Source organism: Saccopteryx leptura, chromosome 6, assembly GCF_036850995.1.
Source record: "Saccopteryx leptura isolate mSacLep1 chromosome 6, mSacLep1_pri_phased_curated, whole genome shotgun sequence".
NCBI lineage: Eukaryota > Metazoa > Chordata > Mammalia > Chiroptera > Emballonuridae > Saccopteryx > Saccopteryx leptura.
This window is the reverse complement of record NC_089508.1, coordinates 85,635,260-85,659,943: the sequence shown is the minus strand read 5'-3', so window position 1 is coordinate 85,659,943 and position 24,684 is coordinate 85,635,260. Positions and strand designations below refer to the sequence as shown.

Below are 24,684 nucleotides of genomic sequence, written 5' to 3'. Positions count from 1 at the left end.
AATGCTGGCCATAGAACAAATGCTATAAAAGGAGTCCAATCAGAGGGGCATGCAAAGTAATCAGGTCCATTATACAGACTTAAATAGATGACACCAAATTGTCTAGAAATCAAATATAATTTGTCATAATTATATAATCATTTCATTTTATTTTAATCTTTCCTATTTGCTTGGCACTATTAGGTGCTTCATAATGCTTAATGAAAGAAGATATAAATTACCATTTTAGGGATTTCTAAGCATTTGATACATATTGATAAACCACAAAATAATCAAATACAAATAACTCAAAGAAAATGTGAAAGCCATGAAGTTAGTGAAGAGTGTAACTGCTGACAGTTCCCATCATAGCAATACTGTTAAAAGTGCTCATGAATTAAGAGCTTATGTGGGGAAAATGATAACTCACTTTCATAAAAGTCAGGTGATTTTCTTTCTTCCATCATGAGCATGGAATAAAAAATTAATAATTACACTATTCTAGTTCATGGAACACTGCCATACTATTCATAGTATTTGCCCCCAAACTCGTAAAATACAGGGTGGGCATAAGTAAGTTTATTGTAACACAAATAAATAATATAATAATTAATAAATAATTCAAAATAAACTGTATATCATGTACCCATGCACCTTTGCCTACCTCTGTATAAGTACAGTTAATAAAAAAGAGTGAAAATAACTAAATCTTTCTTTAATGTTTAGAACACATTAAGGATTTAACAATAATAAAGAGCTAACAATTGTAACTTGAAATATTAGGACAATTTCTTTGCTAATCTGCAAAATAATTATCTAATTGGTAAAAGAAAAGAGGTTAAATTAGATATTCTCTAAAGGAAGTTATTACTTACATTTCTGATGAAAAAATAAAAGTACACTTTCTGATAGAACTTTCTTTTAGTTATAGCTTACTTTTTTGTACATGTCAACAAGCTGGTAATAATTTTTATCATTGACATGAGATATTTTCATGCTCATTAGAAGTTTAAATTTTTCGTAAAAATATATCATGAACGTATCTGACTTTTTCTAGAATAAAATTGGTTTCATAATTATAACATGGAACTATTTTTCCACCCATTAGATGCCTTTATTTTGAAAAACAAATAGTATAAATTATTACCTCTAAGAGATAAGGCTCCATTTGATCCAGGGTTTTTCCAAGATGCTTATCTGGACTTAAACCTGCCAAGAAAGTTTAAAATTTTGAAATAAATATCTGATTAAAAGTTTAAAGACACATTCGCCTTCCCATGGCCTTGCCTCACCTAGGAAATCAGTATGTGTGTATTTTAAATTACTTTGATCCTAAAATAAAATGTACTTTGCCAATATTTATTTTCCTACTCCCCTGGGGTAGTATAGAGAAATGTTTTCTACCAGTTAAATTCAATTGTGTTGTGTCAATTATTTCCATTCGTTTTTCCTTTATTGAGGAACTAACAATAGAAAAAAACAAGTATCATTTCAGGGATATAAAATTTAAATTCTTGGCATTTTAATTTTTTTTAACTCATGGACAACAGTGAGAATTTTCTGATTTGTACCTATTTTACCTAAACTTCAAATACCTTACTTAAAGATTAGAAAATAGAAGCCTGACCAGGCAGTGGCGCAGTGGATAAAGCATAGGACTGGGATGCGGAAGGACCCGGTTCGAGACCCCGAGGTCGCCAGCTTGAGCGTGAACTCATCTGGTTTGAGCAAGGCTCACCAGCTTGAACCAAAGGTCGCTGGCTCGAGCAAGGGGTTACTCGGTCTGCTGAAGGCCTGCAGTCAAGGCACATAAGAGAAAGCAATCAATGAATAACTAAGGTGTCGCAACGACAAACTGATGATTGCTGCTTCTCATCTCTCTCTGTTCCTGTCTGTCTGTCCCTATCTATCCCTCTCTCTGACTCTCTCTCTGTCTCTGTAAAAAAAAAAAATAAATTAGAAAATAGAAGAGCAGTACACTGATGGGCCTATACAGTAGCATACAGACACAAATAGTTGTATCATCAAATTAAATACAGTAGTCTTTGGGTTATGACAGTTTCAACATACAATGTTCCAAGTTTACAATGCTCACTCCCATAAAAACTTAAAAAATTGAGATGTGAGTGTTTCAGCTTACACCATTAACATCGTACTTATGGACTATGTGGGCGACCTAGTTTGGTTGCGCATGGTGTAAATATACGCAGTACAGTGCACAGTACAGTGTATTTCTGTCCTTTTCCTTTTTCTTTTTAGTTGTATTTTTATGTTCTAGATTATGATTTTACAACCATGTCAGGATAGGTAACTGACTTAGGCTAGGGTGTTTTTCAACTTATACCAAAATTCGGGTTATGTCACTGTTGTAGGAATGAAACTGTGTCATAACCCAAGGATCCCCTGTATTGCACTTTGATAACCACTTCTGAAACAATGTATTTTCCAAGTAAAGACAGAAACAACTCTGAAAAATTACATACCAACAGTATGTGCATAATCACTGATAAAAATGTTGAATCAAGCCCTGGCCGGTTGGCTCAGCGGTAGAGCGTCGGCCTGACGTGCGGGGGACCCGGGTTCGATTCCCGGCCAGGGCACATAGGAAAGGCGCCCATTTGCTTCTCCATCCCCCCCCCCTTCCTCTCTGTCTCTCTCTTCCCCTCCCGCAGCCAAGGCTCCATTGGAGCAAAGATGGCCCGGGCGCTGGGGATGGCTCCTTGGCCTCTGCCCCAGGCGCTAGAGTGGCTCTGGTCACGGCAGAGCGATGCCACGGAGGGGCAGAGCATCGCCCCCTGGTGGGCAGAGCATGGCCCCTGGTGGGCGTGCCGGGTGGATCCCGGTCGGGCGCGTGCGGGAGTCTGTCTGACTGTCTCTCCCCGTTTCCAGCTTCAGAAAAAATACAAAAAAAAAAAAAAAATGTTGAATCATATGACAAATAATATTAGAGTTTATAGGGTATAGGTGGATGGTACGGGCAATAAGAACTCTTCCTATAAACCAAAACTTCCAGGAAAATAAATCACATGCCTCACATTGGCTTTAAAATGAAAAAACTCACTTTAGATATTTATATCTGTAATACATATACTGGCTTAACTTCATTTAAATAATTTATTCTTATTTATTACTGGTTTAAACATTTTAGCTTATTAATCATACAAATTGATTAATGATGATCTGCTTCCAGTTGAACACCTTTTTGGGTAACATGATATTTGTTATGATTATATATCAGAGTAATAAAAGGAAAGTTGGGTAAAAATTAAAGACTCTCCTTGCCACTGAATATTAAGTTATGACAAAGCCAAAAAGCAAACATATGAGACTAGAAACACTAGGCAGATAATGAGTCAACTTCCATCACAGCCCATTAAATTCCAATTAGCTTCGTGAACACATAGATGAATTTTTAACTTTGTCCAATAACTCTATTGGACAATAACCCTATTCCCCACCAACCACTTTTCAATTCAATGTTCAAAATGAAGTAAATAAAATACTTTCAAACAAACGTACATGTTACCATCCACATTTAACAAATATTATCTAGCCATATTACCTCAACCATTGCTTAAAAAATAAACACCACAAACAATAGAATATTTCACAGTATATCTATCTTTAATCAATTCATTACCCCTACTGCTTTCTACATGGATAACCCATTCTTCTGAAGTTGGTGAATTACTCCCCAACTATGCTTCTAAAATTTTACTACACATGTATAAATCCAAAACAATATTTGGGAATGTTTCTGCATATTAGTTTTTCATGAATGATATGATTTTTAACTTGTTTTCTTCAATTCACAGTGTTAATGAGACTTACTTACACTGATCACTGTGCCTCTGGTCCATCCATGTTTGCTGTATTATATTCCATTATACGTGTGTATCAGGATTTAGTTGTCCTCTCTCTCCAGTGGGCACTGGATTATTTCTAAGTTCTATCTTGCCACTAGTTCCAATGCTGCAGTGAATATGCTTTTAGGTGAAATTACTTCAAGTCTATTAGATATTGTTAAGTTGCTCTCCAAAGCAGTATTACCAATTTGTACTTCCACTATCGTAGGATTAGAATTCCCATTTCACATATGCAAAAATAACTCAGTGTTGTCAAATGTTTACATTTTTGTATCTGAGATACACATACGCATGTATATACACATAGATATGCATACACATTCTATGCATTACATCTGTATATATGTATATACTATACCTGTGTATTATAAATGTGTGTACAGATCTATAGATACTTCTTTTAATATTCATTTTCTGATTACTGTTAAAAGTAAGCATTTGTTCATATTTTATTGCTCATTCATTCAGGTTTTCACTTCTGTGAATTGCTTAATTAAATCATTTGCCCATTTTTAATGTTTTATCTTTTATTTGATGATTCCTAGTCCTTAATATATTCTGAATGCTAATCCTTCATCATTACAAGCATTATAAATACCTTTCTAACCACTGGGTTCTCATCACCCATTTTTTTTTTATTGGGGGAGGGGCTTTTAATAAACATCAGCATTTTATTCTATAGTAGTCAAAAGTACTGCTATTTGATATTTGCTCCCTTTGTATTATAATAAACCTTTCCCTATCCACGGTCATAATGTTAACCTTTTATATTTTCAGTTTTAAAGTTTTGCTGTTCACATTTCTATCTTCAATCCATGTAGAAATTACTTTCAGCTATCACACATGGAGTATTATAAATATTTCTCTCATTTATGAATAATAACTACTGTTTATGGAATCCCTTCTCTACTGATACACTGATGCACATGCCACTTCTGCCACGCAGTTCCTTTACATATGTAAGTTTACGTCATGTCACTTACAATTTAAACTACTTCAGCATCACCAGTGCAATATACGAGTCTCTCTTAATCTACATGAGAGATGGTTAGTTGGCCAGAAACAGACTTTAATCAGAACCCATAATTCCAGAGGCTACAACTTCTCATTATCTTTATCATAGATCAGCAAGATAAAGTTTGCTAATTAACCTAGTGGCTATTAGAATTTTTTTGTGTGAAATTTATTTAAAAAACAAGTAATATAGGATTATATGCAAGGCACTGTTATAAGTACCCTACACACATTACATAACTGAATTCTCAAAACAACCCAATGAGTAGGTACTATTAAGGTCCTCATTTAACATGAGTAAACTGAAGCACAGAGAAGTTCAGTGACTCTCTAAGGTCACCCACTACCCAGAGATAAAATCAGGATTCAAACCCAGGCAACCTGGCTGTGGAGTCCATGCTTTTCAACTGTAATACTATGCTGTTTTCTATGCTGAGTTAAGAATGTTTCCATGTATAACTCATTTGGTAAGGTTTGTTCATTGTTTTTATGATCATACTGGTTAAATCTGCTTCTTAGAGCATGAACAAACACCAAATTTTATACTTTATCCATATCTACTTCGATGTGTTCCCCTACATCTTCACCAATATTAAATCTTACTAAATTTAAAACTTTTGCCATTCTGATAAAAATTGATATTTTTTCTCATTGGTATTTTTATTTGTATAACTTTACTTTTGTATGATTAAAGTTGAACATGTTCTTCAGACATTTATGGGCAGATTTATAATGCTTTTTTTAACTGTAAATTATTCATATTGTTTGACCATTTTTTTCTAATAAACTACTGGTCCTTTTTAAAAATAATAATGAAATACTTCTAAAGCAAGGCCACTAGTCCTGTGCTTAGCAACTGTTTTTTTCCCCCTAGGGTTTGCCATTTGTTTTATGAATTTGTTTATTGTGGAATACTTTATTGGTGATTGGTCTTTTATTCTTAGTAGATCTTGTGAGATATTTGGCAATCTGGGGAATGTCATCAAAACAAGTTAATGAAAAGTTTTCTCCCTTTTCAATTCCATATATTTTCATAAATATTTCATAAATATTTTAATATCATAAATATTCTTACTTTTATAATTTCCTTCCCCCTGCTTTGTGTTCATTCAATAAATTTTTTACTTCTAGTTTCTTCAGTCATTTATATTTACATATTTCTTATTTGTTAAATAGAAAAATTTAAGTCCCAATTTAGCTGCAGCCCAGATTGAAAAAGGGGAACTTTTCTTGTCATTCAGTTTTCAATATTTTGCCATTTTTACTGAGTTATTTAGGATTACTTTTGTGTCAAAACATGTTTATTTTCACTATTTTTTTTCTAATTTGAATGCATTGTGGTCACAACTGGAGTCTTTATGGTGTTAATTCTGCAAAATTTGGTCAAGTTTCTTTGTGATTTAGAACATGATCAAATTTTATGAATGTTCCATTTGTGCTTGAAAAGTGTGTTCTTTATCTGTTGAATGAAAAATTCTGTACTCAAGCACACAAACCAGGATTACAATGTTTAAGTTTGCTTTTCAAATTTTCTATGGCCTTATCAATATTTGGTTTCCATAAATCATCAGTTTCTAAAAAAGAGTGGTAAAATCTTCCATTATGATTTTAGTTTTAATAATTTCTTCTAATTCTGTCAGTTTTACTTTATATATTTGACAGTTATAGGATTATGAGTATATACCATAACTTCATAATTTATATTACTTCTTGATGGGATTATTCCTTTTATCAAGAAGTGGTGCCTGACCAGGCAGTGGCACAGTAGATAGAGCGTAAGCTTGGGATGCAGAAGACCCAAGTTCAAAACCCTGAGATCACCGGCTTGAGCATGGGCTCACCAGCTTGAGTGCAGGGTTGCTGGCTTGAGCATGGGATCATAGACATGACTCCCAAGGTCACTGGCTTGAGACCTCAAGTCAATGGCTTGGGCCCAAGGTCGCTGTCTTGAGTAAGGGGTCACTGGCTTGGCTGGATACGCTGGCTGCACACATGAGAAAGCAATCAGTGAACAACTAAGGTACCACAACAAAGAATTGATGCTTCTCATCTCTCTCCCTTCCTATCTGTCCCTATCTGTCCCTCTCCCTGTCTCTCTTTCTGTCTCTGTCACAAAAAAAGAAAAAAAAGTGGTGACCCTTCATCTCCATATGTGATTTTTACCTTATTTCTATTCATCAACATTATAACACCAGCTTTCTTTTGTTAATTTTCTCCATCATTTATTCTCAAGTTCTCTGTGTCTATTTGTTTTAGATGCCTCTTTTAAACTACATATAATTGAAATAAAAAAAATTATCCTGTCTTATAAATACAATTCTAAAGAATTGAGATGAACTATTTTATATTTTTTACATTTTACATTATATGTCTCGACCTATTTCTATTATCTTATAGAGAGTTTCTGTACATTTTTAAAGAGTTTTTATTTATTGATTTTATAGAAATGAGAGAGAAAGGGGTGAGGAGGAGTGGGAAGCATCAACTTGTAGTTATTTCTCATATGTACCTTGACCAAGCAAGGCTAGGGTTTTGAACCAGTGACCTCAGTATTCCAGGTCGATGCTTTATCCACTGCGCCACCACAGGTCAAGTTGATTTTCTATATGTTAAGTTGTATATATATTATTTCCTTTGCTATTTTTTTGCCTCACATTGGATTGAAGAGCATTTTTGTCTGTTTTCTCTGCTGACCAGAAAGTTATAGTCTGTGTTTCTACTCTCTCAGTAAGCAGTTGTAATTTTTAACATACATTCAAAACCACAGAATTTTAGTCTAAATGTATTATTCAAAATTTTATGCATTTTAGAATATAAATCTAAAATTTATGTTCAGCATCCCTTTGACCAAAATAAATTACCATTTTTTAATTAGACACTAAATGAGCTTCACAATTTTATTTGTTATTATTGTGTTAAATATTAGTTACTTCAATTTGTGCAAGAAAAATTAGGCTTAATAACATAATTCACAATGTCTGTGCTTACCATTCTCATTCATTTCTCTTGCGGTTCAATCTATTTCTCATCTGAAGTCCATTATTTTTCACTGAAGATCTATGAGTGGTAAACTCTCCTAGTTTTGTCATGTCTGATGTCCTATTTCACTCTCAACATTATATAACAGTTTAGTTATAAAATATTAGTTATTCAGGCATTAGTTGTTCCTAATGAGATCTATGCTGTCAGTCTAATAGTGGTTTCCACATGAAGAATCTTTACTTTCTCTGTGCTAGATTGTACAATTTTCAGTTTACCTGTAACATTCTGTAATTTTAATACAATTTGTCTAAGCATGTTTATTTTTATTTATACTGCACAGTGCCTAATACATTCAATTGCAAAACTCCTATCTTTCTTCAAAGCTAGAACATTTTCAACTATATCTGTAAAGACTGTTTTTCTGCCTTTTCTCCTTTTTTTCCTAAAACACCGAATACACAAATATTGTAATTTTCCAATATCATCCATACTTTTAAACTGTGCTTTCATTTTTTTTTTTCCCCTCTGTATTTCTATGTTAGCTTCTGGGTGAATTACTTTTTTCTGCCTCACTCATTCTGACTTGGCTCCTGCAGAGTTTATTCTGCCCTCGGAGGTTTTCAAGTGACTGTGTTTCATTTCCAAAATTTGTAATTAGTTACTTTTCACATCACTGTTGCTGTTTCATTCTGGGTGATTTATTTTTCTAACTGATTGACTTTTCTATAATGGGTGTCATGTTTTTCTTTATCTCTTTGAGGTTCTTCTACATATGCGTACTTTTGGTCTCTTTCCATACAGGATTATAATCTCCCAAGTATTCTGTCTGCTTCCTAATACTTTGTATCACAGCTCACAGCTTTAGTCTGCTTGCTATTTAGTACATCTTTTAGTTTCTAGTTCACAGAGATGATTGTGTTTTCCAGCACAGCTATGTCTTTCATGCTTATTTTTCATGTATTCACCTATTATCATCATGGGTTTGGGCTGAAAATTTGAAACACTCAAACCATGAAAGTACAAGGCTAGCATAGTTAGATGTCACTTTTTGGTCTCCCTCCCAATTCCTTGGTTCTCATATACATATCAGTCACACAACACACACATATCACACTCAGCATTCAGGCACTAGGTTACACATCATTAAAATCACTTACAAAATCTTTTATGATTGAATTTAAGAATTAATGTTTTGCATTCTCGATTAGGATCGGGGGTAAATAAAAACCTGTCTAAAAAGCACGAAAGGGAATTTAAGACCTACATTTTATTTAGGTGGGCACTGGAAGATCACACTGATGATCTTCCCACTTTTCTACACCTTTTAATTCACTGTAGAATCATCAAATCCCAGTTCTGAACTGTTAAGGTAGAGAAATAGCTGTTACAAGCTCATTGCAGAGATGGCTGTATTCCATGATGGATAAAGAAAGTTGACTTGCCTTTAGATAAGAGAGCCAGTAAAATATGTAAACATAAGCCACACTGGGCATAGTTCACCACATGACTCTGTGATCATTATACCAGTACACCTTTGTAAAAATGACGAGTCACTGGGGACCTCATAATAACTGCCCAGATGACATGCATTTTAGATTGTTTTTATAAAATACAAGGTGAAGCAAAAGTAGGTTTATAGCTGTGAGTATGCAAAACACAGAATTTATTCTTGTATTATTATTAATTATTATATTATTTTCCATGCAAACAACTGTAAACCTATTTTTCCCCACTCTATTTTCTTGGATAGGATCCAGAGATCCTTAGCAATTCAAGCTATAGTTCTTAAAAAATCAATGGCCTGAACCCATCCTGACTGATGTCTTGAGATCCCTTCTAAATCAGTTGACACTAGTATACGTGGGATATTAGTTAGGGATGTGGTAGGAAGACTATTCAACCTATCCCAGATTTTATTTAAATATGAACCTTTTCTCAAGAAATTCTTTATTGCTTAGAACACTAATGATTACATAAATATTAAATTATATGCAAATAAAACTCTAACTTATTTTTATAAATATAATGAATGACTGAATATTTAATTTTCTTATACCTATATGTATTTTTTTCACTAGTTTCCTCATTTGGAAACATCTTAGCACTGCATGCACAGTCTTTATAATACTTACTTTCTCTAATTGGAACGATATAATTATTAAAATGATTTTAAAACAAGTATCTGGAGAAACAGATCACTTTAACAAGAAAAAACATTGTTGATTAATCTATAATTATGAAGTTCAAAGATGTTAGTTTTTCATCTCATGCATATTAGTTTTGGTATTTTCTAACTATTTGATATGCATAGAGAATTCTGATCCAAGATTCTTCATAATTATGAATGAAAGGTCAATCCAAGATTCTTTATAATTATGAATGAAAGGTCAAGGTAAGATTAGCATCAATAAAATATATTTACCATTGGAATTATTTTTAAATATTTATGCTTTAAATTGTTTAGACACTAACATTTTAAATAACAAAGTCAATGTTTGAGTTAAGATTTAACACAAAGCTTATACAATATACCTTCTCTCTTTAATTTTCTATTGTTTAACTAACAGAAATCCATTTATATTTCTGAGCATGACTAAAGACTGATGCTAAAGTTGGATGTATAGGGGTAGGGAAGAGAGACTGAACAAAAAAGAAAATAAAGACAAAACTCATGGACTTGGACAACAGTGTGGTTACTGTGGGGGTAAGGGGTGGGAGAAGGTGGAGGAGGGTATGGGGGATAAACGGTGATGGAAGGAGACTTGACTTGGACAGATAAACACACAATATGGTGTATAGATAATATGTAGTGGAATTGTGCACCTGAAACCAGTATAATTTTGTTAACCAGGGTCATCCCAATAAATTTAACAAAAAGGAAAAGAAATAATGATAATATACTAATATAGTTGCTTTCAGTATAAAAAATATAAACATACCTCAGTAAATTTTAAATCCATCTTATAGAGTCATTCAATTTTTAAGCATTAGCCAATTAACTTGGAAATGGAGCTAGTTCAAAATGCACAATCTCCTCTTTCTTTAAATACACTGTAGTATTGCCTGACCAAACGGTGTCACAGTAGATAGAGCATGGGCCTGGGATGCTGAGGGCCCAGGTTTGAAACCCCAAGGTTGCTGGCATGACTGCAGGCTCATTCAGTTTGACTACGGGCTCACCAGCTTGAGCACAGGGTCACCAGCTTGAGTGTGGGACCATAGACATGATTCTATGGTAGCTGGCTTGAGCCACAGGTCTCTGGCTTGAGCAAGAGGTAACTGGCTCAGCTGGAGCTCCACAGTCAAGGCACATGTGAGAAAGTAATCAATGGACAACTAAGGTGCCCCAAAAAGAACTGAAGTTTCTCATCTCCTTTCCTAACTGCCTGTTTCTCTTTCTCAAAAACAAAACAAAACAAACAAGCCCTAGTATCTAGATGCAATACAATTTCAATATAATTTGAAAATCTCTCTCCTAATCCTTGTAATTGTTACCCTTTTATTTTACACAAAACTATATTTACATTAAAACTCTTTGAGGAACTGTAAAAACTTTAGGAAAGAGCCACAATGGTCCATAGGATTTTTCAATGAAACTTAACTTTATCTAAGAACTTCAATTTATTCTTGTGCTAAAAAAAGATGATTTGTTCTGAGTTTCATTCAATGCAGGTGTCTCTTTTCTAGTGCAGCCAGGGTCAAGAATGGACGCAAATTGTGCTTTGCCAAAACCTAGTAGTTTTCCATTTCCTTCCTGAATCAGTCAGCTAGGGAATGTGAGTCTTGATGCATCTATCTCTTTTTATGAAAGCCTTTGTAATCACTGAGATAATTAAATTTATTAATGTTGCTATAAATATCAAGAAATATCAATATTAATAAAGATGATTACAATCCATAGGACCCAGGATGATGTTATATTTAGACATTTTAACTCTAATATATGTTACTTTATTACTAACAAATTTTTCTCCTAAGTACAGAAAAAATTTACTATAAATCCTGACACCTAACCATTTAATCATATCTTATAGACATTACTTGATGGAAGCGAGGTGGATGAATAAACCTACAACAAGATCTAGGCACTGGATAACCCCATGCAGAATTAAGAAATTAATTAGAAGAAAGAACCATAATTTGCAGAGCTGACATCTATTTTACTTTACTTGCATGTATCAATGGGAAGCGATTACAATTCAATTAAAATATTCAATTTTATTACTTTACTGACTGACCTTGAAGTTAATGCGTGTTTTATTTAATTGCATCATCTATGAATAACTGTTAGCCCTACAATGTTATGCCCCATTATTTTCAATGCATTTTTCAACTTCTCAACTGAATTATATCAGTCAATTTATTATCTACTGTCATAAAAGTGAGTGGAGGTTTAATTCTTCAGGATAGCTCAATATATGATATGAGAAAAACATCACAAAACGTTTGATTATGCTGTTTTTAACAGAGTCAAGTAAAATGTATTGTGTTCTCATGTCACCTTTTGTAGGCTAGACTTTTACTGTAAAATCAGTAGGTAATATGAGAAAAGGTATAATTACTCTAGAAAGTAATTTCCTTGTCTGCCTATAATTCTTGATAAATTCAATGAAGACAGAAATGGAACAACCCATGTATCTTTGAAAGTTACACACGCACACACACAGACTTAATAATCTCTTCTTACTTCTACCAGGTTTACTGGCCACAAGAACAAGATGCCATTTATAAAGCTCTAATGGGTTATTTATTGGTAAATATAACTTCCCCCCACCTCGACTCTCATGGAGTACAATACTATTTTATAATTGAACACTTAAGAAATAAAATGACCAAATTTGTGTTAAAAATAACAGATAAGGAAGACTACTATGTAATCTCTAAAAAAAAACCAAGCTCACGTATCTGCAAAGTTGTCTATTTAAGGACCATTTTAAGGCCTGACCTGTGGTCGCCGGTTCAAAACCTTGGGCTTGCCTGGTCAAGGCACATATGGGAGTTGATGCTTCCTACTCCTCCCCCTTCTCTCTCTCTCTGTCTCTCTCACTCACTCCTCTCTCTCACAAAAAATCAATAAATAAAATATTAAAAAAAAGGACCATTTTAATTTCAATTTGCATATTTTTCATTTCTACAACTAGACCACAAAATGCTTACCTATCTTAGAGGTTGTGTTAGGACTCATCTCAACCTATAACTGGTTTCTGAAATCTATGAACTGGTATTTCACTTCAGTGTAAGTAATAAAGGAGATATGGGTACTTTACCAACTCACTTTTAAGATGTATGGCACCCATAAAATGAACAACCAATAAATCATAGTAAGTAAAATTATGCAGTTAATGATAATCAATACTTGCTAGTGATAGCCCCAATTGTCCCTTTTCTTTTCTATTTTTAAAAATACTATACAGTTTTAACATGGAAAAAATGAATAAAAAGTAAAAGATATGTTTCAAACAAAATTTTTTTACATATATATATATTTTTCCAAAGTGAGAAGTGGGGGGCGGCAGACAGACTCTTGCATGCACCCGACTGGGATCCACCCGGCATGCCCACCAGGGGGCAATGCTCTGCCCATCTGGGACATTGCTCCATTGCAACGGGAGTCATTCTAGTGTCTGAGGTGGAGGCCATGGAGCCATCCTCAGTGCCCGGGCCAGCTTTGCTCCAATGAAGCCTTGGCTGCAGGATAGAGAGATAGAGAGGAAGGAAAGGGGAAAGGGTAGAGAAGCAGATGGGTGCTTCTCCTGTGCTTCCTGGCTGGGAATCAAACTCAGGACTTACACACACCGGGCCAATGCTCTACCGCTGAGCCAACTGGCCAAGGCCCAAACAAATTTTTTAAAAGGGGAATTTGATATATTTATTTTAGAAATATCTTCCAAATCTTTCATATTAGCTTTCAACATGGTAAGTACCGAAAACTGAAAGAATCTTGCTGGTCTGGAGCGTCTAAAGCAGTGAAAGCTGAGGTTAAAAAAGTGACAAAATCCAGACCCTACAGAACCTTAAAAAGTTTATACTTGAAAGTAAGGTCACAGAGAAGACAGAGTAGCTCTAAACAGCAGAATGACACAATCCATTTTGACTTTTGGAAAGATCACTCCTTGGCAGGAAGTAAGAAGGCAAATAAAGGGGCTGTTGCAATAGTTAGTGAGAGAAGATGTAACAGAAAAGGCAATAGATACAGAAGAGGACAGACTGGAGAGCAACATCCAGTCGTTAGGATATGCAGTACTTGCTGATGAACTGGGTATGGAGAATACAGGAAAGAGAAAAAATAAGACAATTCTCAGGTTTCTGACTCTGACTAAATCAAAAGAGAGTGGCACCAAACACCATTTATTTCAGATATAGAAAGAGCAGAAGAGAGCTTGGGAAGGAATGTAAAGGACAGATTCAATTTTAGACATGTGTAGTAGGTTCTAGTGAACCACCCGAGAAGAGACATCTAATTGGCAATTAGGTATATGGAGTTGGAGCTCAACAGAGAGTTCTGGGCTGGAGATACTAATACAGAAATAGAAGCTATAGGATGAAATTACTCAAGAATATGTAAAGTGAGAGAATACAGGAAGGAGCTTTGGTGAATACCAAACTTCAATGGGCACTGTGGTCAGCTGTCCAAAATGCAAGTCTGATCTGGTCATTTTTGTTTAAAATCCTTCAATCATACTTCTGGGAAAGACAGTTATATGAGCACTAGCATCTAAATCTTTTCTTCTGTGATGGTTAATTTTATGTGTCAACTAGAGTGGGCCATGGAGTACCCAGATTACACATGGTTTCTGTGTGCGTCTGTGAGAATGTTCTGGATGAGACTGGCCTCTGAATCGGTGGTCTCAGTGAGGTAGGCTGCCCTTCCCAGTGTGGTGGACACCATCCAATCCATTAAGGGCCTGAATAGAAAAGGAAAAAGAAATAGGCCCCCCCTTTTTTGACTCAGCAATTGAACTGCAACACCTCATCTATCTTCTCCTACCTTCACACTGAGATTTACATCATTTGCTCCTCTAGTTTCCAGATCTTTGAACTTGGACTGAATCATACCACTGGCTTTCTAGAGTCACAAAGTTGCAAATGGTAGATTGTGGGACTCCTTAGCTGCCATCATCATGTAAGTCAATTCCTCATAATACATCTCTTTTATATCCTATCGGTTGTGTTTCTCTGAGGAACACTAATTAATACATTTCCTCTCCATCCCAAACTCCACTGAAAAGAGTGATGAACAAAGGAAGGGGAAAATACCAAGAATGAAACTACCCAGAACCTGACCTAAATTCTTGAGTAAAGATAAAATCAAATTCAGAAGAAAGTCTGTCTTAAGACTTTTCTAGTGAAAGAATAATTTCCTAGAAAAAAAGGAATAAAGACTGGCAAGTACTGACTATAACCCACACCACAGGAGCAGGTATGCCGGAGCACTGTGATGCAACAAACAGCTCACCTGGTTCCTCCATAAGTTAACACTGACTGTGACCTACATACACTCAATACAGATTTGTGGTGGTGCAGTAGATAAAGCGTTGACCTGGAATGCTAAGGTTGCTGGATCGAAACCCCGAGCCTGGCCAGTCAAGGCACACATGAGAAGTAACTACTATGATTTGGTACTTCCTGTTCCCACCCTTCTTTCTCTCTCTAATATCAATCAATTAAAAATGTTTAAAAAATAGTACCTATCTGAAAAATAATTCATTAGAGGACAAGCCTTACAAACTCTATAACATATCCTTGTTCTAAGCAGTTTAAATAAATAAATGTTAGCCCTCAGCTAAGATAGGACAGTTTCACTTTCCAACCATGGCAAATATGAAGTTATGTTGGTAGTAAGGCACTTAACATAAATATTTATTTGGACAGTATAATTATTGAATAGTCTTACTACTAAATAGATAAATAGAAGAAGACTCATGGATATACCTTTCTTTCATTACATGTTATTGGAAAGTTGTTAGTGTAAGCTGTCTGGCATAGCCACGGATATCATTACAGATGGCTTTTATAACAGTATGTGTTTAAATAAGATCTTTATTTGTGAATAATGTATTTTGTCTATTTTTGGTTTTTAGTGAATAGAGGGAATTGGAGCTATTTGGTTGATATGAAGGTAGAAAGGCAGGTTGTAACATTGTAGTACATATATCTTGGAAGGCAATATATAGTATTTTATACACACAGACACATACACAAGTAGCTCTGGAAAACATAGAATCTTAATCTATTAAAAAGTTCAAAGAACATAGCTACTCCATCATCAAATAGGTATAGGCCCTGACTTGTTTTTAAACAGCCTGCCTTATCTAGTAAATGAAAAGGAGCTTTAGCAATAAAATGAACAAAATCAGTATTTATCTCCTCTGCTGTTATAATCTGTTAGTCCTCTTTACAGACGGAGCCAAAGGCACTCTACTCAGAAATAGGCTGCTGTAGGACAGGTAGTATTTGTATTTAAATCCTAAGAAAAAATATATCACATACACTTGAAATTTGACATTTCAACCTTGATCCTCCTCCCAATTTAAAATAGTAAGTAATTTACAACACTTTTGGGAAATGTTAAAAGTCCTAACTTTTGGTGTTTCAATACTTGAGTTATAAGTTTAAAAAGTCTGTACTGTGTATAAAGGTAAATATACTTGTTATAGCAATTAACTGTATTTGAATGCACATTAAGTGAACTTTTTAATGTAACATATAGGAATTATCACAAGTGAGCATGTATAGGAGTGGAACTCAGCTATTAGAAAGAATGCACAATTAAAGCTTGTGTTCTGATTAGTATGAGCATCTCTTAATGTTAACCCAAAAAATAAGACTTGAAAAAAATACAGTATGTTAAAAACCTGAAGAAAACCAAAAATGCTTAGCAGCCCTCTAAGAGGCAAGGAGAGAGTCTAAAAACCATCCAGGCTGCTTGGAAGACAGATGAGGACACAGGCAATGAGACATATATGTGTGATTATTTGAAAAGTCAAAAGAGAAATCTGTGCGTAGTTTTTTTTAAACTGTAAACAATTCTATACAGACATTTATGAACATGCTGAAAGTATTTAGAACATTTTTTAACACAACATTTTTTTTCTGAATTAAATACCAAAAATATATTGTCCAGGAAAGGATAAATGTGAAAAATAAAAAGACAAAAAGTAACATAAGGACTAGAGAGCCAACCCGAGTGGCTGGACTGACTGCTGAGCGCCTCCCACAGTGAGGACTCGCACCGGGACAGCACGTTAGAGAACGAGAAGCAGCACAGAAGTTTAATCAGTTTTATTCAGCATTGACCTCTGCTGTGTGGGATCCTGGGGAAACGACTATTCCAAGGGCACTTTCTGAGGAAATCAGTGGGGCAGTAGCAGAGAGCAATCTCCTAGGAGGAAACAATAGAGCAACCTGAGAAACTCCACAGCAATAAATCACCATGACCAGATGGTATTCAACTGAGAGTTTCTGAAGGAAATAAAGTGTGAAATGGCTGAGATACAGAGAAGGAGATGAGATGTATCTGGAAAACCAGCAACTGTTTCCTAATATTGTGAATTTGCTAATATGGTATCTTTTCTGAGGGAAAGAAAAAAAAAAAAGAAGATTTATAAAGTTATGGACCAGTGTCTCTTGGTGATAATGGAGAAAGTGATAGAGTCTAATTAAGAACAGCTTCCTTGAACATCAGGATAAGGTTAACCTGCTAAGGTCAAATCACTACTGAGTCTATAAAGAGAACACTGTTTCTCTCCAACCTATTAAACTTATCTGGAAATGTCAATAAAATACCAAATAGAAGTAAACCAGTAAATGAAGCTTTTAACAAGATCACATGAGACTACTGGGGAAAATAAATAAGCACAGTCTTTGGGAGGAGAGGCCACAGGAGAAACTTCTGTCATTAACTGCAAAACTTGCTAAGTAATGAAAATAAAGTTCCAGGGACAATTTCTCTTTTCTTCCCTAATACTGGGTTACCTCTTACTGTAGTACAGATCAGCTTCAAATGAAAAACAAACAAACAAACAAAATTTCACTATAGACAAGATGCAGAGTTATCATAGGGAAGAAAGATAAGCTCCCAAATCAAGACAAAAACCGGAGCAGGTAAGCACGTAACAAAACTTTACTTATCAAATGGAATCTGAAAGCCACACTGAATTTAAGTTTCTCATCATTGTGCTCTGTGTAAGCATCAGATTTTAATAAAAACTAATAAATAATAAAGAAGTGAGACTGATTTTTATGTGTTCAAATGAGGGCTGTTGCCTTCAAAGTAGTCACCTTTGGACACTAAATGCTCATTCCAAAAGTATATTTATTTGCCTTAATCAAGCCCTTTCTAAAATGCCGTCTATAGAACTGCCTGCAGAGCCAGTGGCATATTGTTCTGAAATTATCCAATGGTGCCAATCTCCATCCTTCAAGAATAGAGCCAGAAGCTATTACAGGAGGATGGAAGCAATCTTAGCTAGCCCAATTCTATAACCTCTGCTTAGCTCTTCTGTCTCAGCATGAAGGAGAGTATTATATAGAAAAGAGCAAAGGCTATCCAGTAGAGGCTTGAAGAAATCCACACAGGGGCCTGAAGTAGCCTCCTATGCCACTATTTGAGACATCCAAATGTTAGAAAGTTCTAATACCAAATCAAGACCCGGTACACTATGTAACTTCCAATGACTCAGAACTGTGCTATGAAGCCACAGAAAGTATGTGAAAGCAGCAGTATTTCAAATACTGTAGAATGCTATAAAAATCTCTGTTCTCTGTGGCCCAGTAATCTGCTGCCTTCACTTCAGGCTCAATATATATTATAGTTGCTTTAAATGGCCCTCCTTAGTACCAGTGCTTGTCCTTTGTTCTAGTCATTCTCTGCTCACTGCATTATAGTTGTTTCTGTGTCTCATTTTCATTCAATCTTTTCCCTTATTTAAAAGGGCAATTTCTATTCATTATAGGAAGTAAAGAAAACATAAAAAAGAAAAATTAATTTTTTTTTTGTATTTTTCCGAAGCCAGAAACTGGGAGGCAATCAGACAGACTCCCGCATGTGTCCGACTGGGATCCACCCGGCACGCCCACCAGGGGGCGATGCTCTGCTCATACGGGGCGTCACTCTGTTGCAACCAGAGCCATTCTAGCGCCTGAGGCAGAGGCCACAGAGCCATTCTCAGCGCCCGGGCCAACCCTGCTCCAATGGAGCCTTGGCTGTGGGAGGGGAAGAGAGAGACAGAGAGGAAGGAGAGGGGGAGGGGTGGAGAAGCAGATGGGCGCTTCTCCTGTGTGCCCTGGCCAGGAATCGAACCCGGGACTCCTGCACATCAGGCCGATGCTCTACCACTGAACCAACTGGCCAGGGCCTAAAATTTTCATATTAACACTTTCTGAAGATATCTGCTGCTAATCCATTGCCATTATTATTATTATTATTTTTTTTTTTTTTAAGAGAAGCAGGGAGAGAGAGAGAGAGAGAGAGAGAGAGATAGACAGGAACACTAAGCTGCTCTTGCATGTGCCCTGAGTGAGGAATTTTTTGTTTTTTGTTTTTGTTTTTTTGTTTTTTTCAGAGACAGAGAGAGAGTCAGAGAGAGGGATAGATAGGGACAGACAGACAGGAATAGAGAGAGATGAGAAGCATCAATCATCAGTTTTTCGTTGCGCATTGTGACACCTTAGTTGTTCATTGACTGCTTTCTCATATGTGCCTTGACCATGGGCCTTCAGCAGACCGAGTAACCCCTTGCTGGAGCCAGTGACCTTGGGTCCAAGCTGGTGAGCTTTTGCTCAAACTAGATGAGCCGGCACTCAAGCTGGCGAGCTCGGGGTCTCAAACCTGGGTCCTTCCGCATCCCAGTCCCACGCTCTATCCACTGTGCCACCGCCTGGTCAGGCATCCATTGCCATTTTTATTTTCAGGCTTTTTTTCTATGAATTCCTTCTTTGTAGACTTATAATACATACACAGTTCTTGTACACATAAGATCTGCTGCTTTTATGTAGAGATTGTCTTTCAAAAACTATAAGTAAAGTAATCACATTTTAAATATCAACAGAATTCAGGACAGCAAGTTTTACCTGTAAAGAAAAAAATCTATCCCTAATAGGGACAATATTTTGGTTTATTATTATTATTATTATTATTATTTTGGAGGGGAGGGGACAGGCAGGGGCAAACAGATAGGGAGAGAGATGAGAAGCATCAACTTGTTGCAGCACCTTAGTTGTTCACTGATTGCTTCTCACATATGCCTTGACTGGGGGGCTCCAGCTGAGCCGGTGACACCTTGTTCAAATTAGTGACCTTTGGGCTCAAGCCAGCGACCTTGGGGTCATGTCTATGATCCTGTGCTCAAGCCAGCAAACCCACGCTCAAGCTGGTGAGCCCACAGTCAAGCCGGCAACCTTGGGGTTTCGAACCTGGGTCTTCAGCATTCCAGGTTGATGCTCTATCCACTGCACCACTACCTGGTCAGGCTGGTAATATTATTTTATCCTAACTATATATTGGGGTACAGTTTTTATGAGTTAGAAGTGGCAAAATCAAAACTGACTTAATGGCAACTAGATCCTAGGGGACTGTGGACAGAATAGCTAAACCTAGTCTGTGGGGGGAAAAGGATATATTTAGAGGAAAATATTAATTTGTTAGTGTGGATTTGGGTCTTGGAACAGAGTCAACCTTGTAAATTTGGAAAGATTACATAAAAAAAGAAATTATCACAATATAATACTTGTTTAAATATATGTTAAGTGAAACTTGAACTTGGGTGAAAGGAAACAGAATAAAGGAGAACACAGGACAGAAGGGGTCTGAAGTACTGGCAGTGCTTATGAATTCGAGACACAGATAGAATAATTGCATACTATCAACTGCATTCACTTCTGACTGGAGTCCGTTATTTGCTAAAGCCTTCAATACCATTTGGTTTATAAAGTACATATAGTTATTTAACTAAAAGGTAAACAGATAACTTCTAAACTTTTTTGCCACTTGATATGTTAAACAACCTTCATACTTTGAAAAACTATGCAATTATTGAAGCATGGCTGAATGGCCCCAGAGCACACAGGCTCCAGTGAATTCACTTATATCTAATTACTTCTGTTTGAGGCAGATGAGAAATTTATTCTTGTAAGAGCATTCTTTATCCAGTAGCCAAAAAATAAAATGAAGCAAAATCAGTGATTTGGAATCTGATTACTATCTAACATTATTTGTAGAATTTTTTTTTTTTTTTTTTTTTCATTTTTCTGAAGCTGGAAACGGGGATAGACAGTCAGACAGACTCCCGCATGCGCCCGACCGGGATCCACCCGGCACGCCCACCAGGGGCGGTGCTCTGCACCCCAGGGGGCGATGCTCTGCCCATCCTGGGCGTCGCCATATTGCGACCAGAGCCACTCTAGCGCCTGAGGCAGAGGCCACAGAGCCATGCCCAGCGCCCGGGCCATCTTTGCTCCAATGGAGCCTTGGCTGCGGGAGGGGAAGAGAGGGACAGAGAGGAAGGCGCGGCGGAGGGGTGGAGAAGCAAATGGGCGCTTCTCCTATGTGCCCTGGCCGGGAATCGAACCCGGGTCCTCCGCACGCTAGGCCGACGCTCTACCGCTGAGCCAACCGGCCAGGGCCATTATTTGTAGAATTTATTTGTTCTTTAAGCCCTTATAAACCTGTGCAAAAACCTTTGTGCAAAAACCATTATGATTATGTTTTTAACTGCTTCATACCAACATTTCCCCCTAAAAAAATTAGTGTAAGCCATCATCAATGTCAACTATGAATTAATTTCTTCTATCAAATTAAACATTTCATAGTCATTTAAAAACATTCTTATTTAGAAACTGTAATACTGTTCCAGTTTTCAAAATATAACTATATCTGTTCTAAAATATCTTTAACAAAGGAAATAAAAATGTGAGATTAATAAGTACAGCAGAGAAAGCCTAAAAGTTCCAAGATTTAACTACAGTTTAGATCCAACTTTTCTGAACTTTTCAAGAAAAGAAAACTAAATTTCCTAGCTCCATTACCACTGAACACCACTGGCCTAACTGTCTTGCCTTTATTCCACTTGTTGCATGGGAAATTTCCAATGACTTTCAGAGGTGAAGAAAAGAAAGAGGTGTATTGGATTTATGTTGTAGTACTGACTAGACATAAACACTAGATAACACCCAAGTGTTGTTTTTTTATTTTTATTTTTGCCAAACAGGTAAATGAAGCAGCAAATGAAATTTGTAAGGAAAGCTTACCAACTAATTTATTTGTTCGTGTACATTACAGTATATCAAAAGTTGCTCATAATTACCCCTATACTTATGAAGTAGTGATAATAATGTGTATAACATGTTAAACTGCTCAAAAACTTTCACACATACTGCCCATTTTAGTAGTAAATGTTTAGTAGGACAAATAGTAAAAAATTAGTTAATAGAGGCTATAAACATGGAGTTTCTGGGTCTAAGTGAATTCTCTAGGTTGCAAGGCTAAGAGGTGATAAAATCAGGCACTAAATGACATAGTTTGATTTGAAGTCCAATATTCTTTCTTAAAGATCAAGTTAAGCCATAGTAAAATAAAAAAGTGCTCCTTAAACTAAGGTGTAAAAACAGCAATGTGTCACAGGCAACAATAGCCAAGATTAACATGGCATATCTTTTTGGAACAACAATTTTGTTATAAGAATTAGAGAAATAAATACCCAAAAGAATGGAATATAATGAGGATGAGCATTTTGATGTAATGGGATACTGTCATTTATAGTAAGAAATATTTGGTCTTAATCCATTTCTGGCAAAGAGCTCCTAAAACCCATGGACTTTTATCCTAAGTGATCAGTTATAAATGTGTCTTTTGTTACGCTGTTTTGGACCTAGCTTAAGGATGGTGGCTCCTTGCCAGGAGAACCAACTTTGTGATGTTCATCTGTATCTTTTACCATATCCTTTCATAATAAACTGGGAAATGTGAGTAAATGTTTCTCTGAATTCTCTTACTTTAATTAATTGAATCCATAGGGGGAGGGGGTCATAAGAACCTCAGATTTACAGTCAGTCAGCACTAAGTACAGGTAACAACCTGGACTTAAACTGGCACGTGAAGTCAAGTGGGGGGGGCAGGGGGGCAGTCCTTGAAACCTGTTGGTCAGAAGCAGGGCATAACATGAGTTTACGATTCGCTTCTGAAGTAGAGGGTGGTTTATGGGACTGAGCCCTTTTACTTGAATCTAATGCTGTGTTCGGACAGACACTGTCAGAATTGAGTTGAATTATAGGCCACCCAGGTGGTGTCAGGGAGAATCGTTTGCTGTCGGGAAAAACTTCCACACATCTGGTGACCAGACATGAACTGTTTCGTATGAGGAGTAAAGAAGACACAGGAAAGAAATAAAGAATAGGAAAGAATGGTTTTTTTTTATATTCAGAAAGACTTAACTCAGTTTTTCTAAAAGAGAGAGTATAAAGGAATAATAAAGACAACAGCAGAAATTAATGAAATAGAAAACCAACATATAATACTGAAAATCAACAAAATCCAATGATTAAAATCAATGAGCTTGTACAAGACTGAAAAAAGGCAAGAGAAAAAACAATCACCAACTGAAATGAAAAAGATGGCATCACTACCAATTCTATGGATGATAAAAAGACAGTAAGAAAACATTAGGAACTCCTTTATAATATTCAAAATTTAGAATAAATGAATAAATCCAGAGAAAACAATTTATTTCATTAAAATCAGAAATGAAAATCTAACAAAGCAATTGAATTTCTAATTAAAACCTTTCTCTAAAAGAAATCTCCATGTTCAGAAGGCATACGCAAAAGTACTTCAGAACACTACAGAAAAAATTAATACCATCTTAGAAAAAAATCTTTCAAATGACAGAAGAAAAGGAAATACTCCAAACCTTTATGAGGCCCAGGTGACCTCATTACCCATACCTGTCATTACTAGGAAAGAAAATTATAGGTCAATCCCTTGTTATGAACATATATGCAAAATTCCTAAACAGAAAATTAAATCAAGCAGTGCAGATAAAGGACAATTCCTCACGGAATATTATATGGCAATAAAATAAATCAAACACTGATCCATGCTATAATATAGATGAACCTTAAAAACAATATTTCAAATGAAAGCAGCTGGTCACAAAAGACTACATATTGTAGAATTCCATTCATATGAAATGTCCAGAATAGTTAAGTCTTTCAAGATAAAATAAAAAAAGGCAAAACAATTTCATAGGGCATAGAAGATTGGGGAAAAGTGGAGAATGACTGCTAATGAGTATAGGTTTCTTTCTGAAGGTACAAAAATGTTCTAAAATTTGATTGTGATGATTGGACAACCTTGTAAGTTTACTAAAAAACCCCAATGAATTGTACACTTACATGGGTGAATTGCATAGTATGTTAATTATATCTCCATAAAATTGTTTCAAAAATAGTATGTAATAATATAATTGCTAAATGCTCAGACAAAACAGATATGAAATTCTTAAAAATGGGAGAAGAAATTTGGGAAAGCATATATAAAAATTTATTTTTAAGTGGTCTCATCAACCATATTGGTGCTGGTGGTATTAGCACTGCTATTCGGAAATTGTTCCATATATTGTTAAAACTGATATGCTAACAGAGTCTCCTAGAGCAGAACATATTACTATTACTACTTACATATAGCAAGTAGATAATTACAGTCTGGCTCTTCTCTGATCCAGCTCTTACCACAAGAGCAGTGTGATGAGAATGAGATATGATCTCTCACTTAATTACATCTACTGTAGGTAAGGAATACTGAAAAAATAAAGTTGAATGTTTACTTAGGGGAAAACAACAACAACAG

At 35.7% G+C, this 24,684-nt stretch overlaps 1 protein-coding gene across 1 annotated transcript in view; it reads right to left on the bottom strand.

The window, feature by feature from the left end:
* DPH6 (diphthamine biosynthesis 6) overlaps nucleotides 1-24,684 on the bottom strand; it is a 204,096-nt gene that overhangs the window by 25,453 nt on the left and 153,959 nt on the right. The window contains exon 6 of the mRNA XM_066343414.1: nucleotides 1,127-1,188. Within this exon, the coding sequence (XP_066199511.1) occupies nucleotides 1,127-1,188 (62 nt within the window). The remainder of the gene's footprint in view (nucleotides 1-1,126; nucleotides 1,189-24,684) is intronic.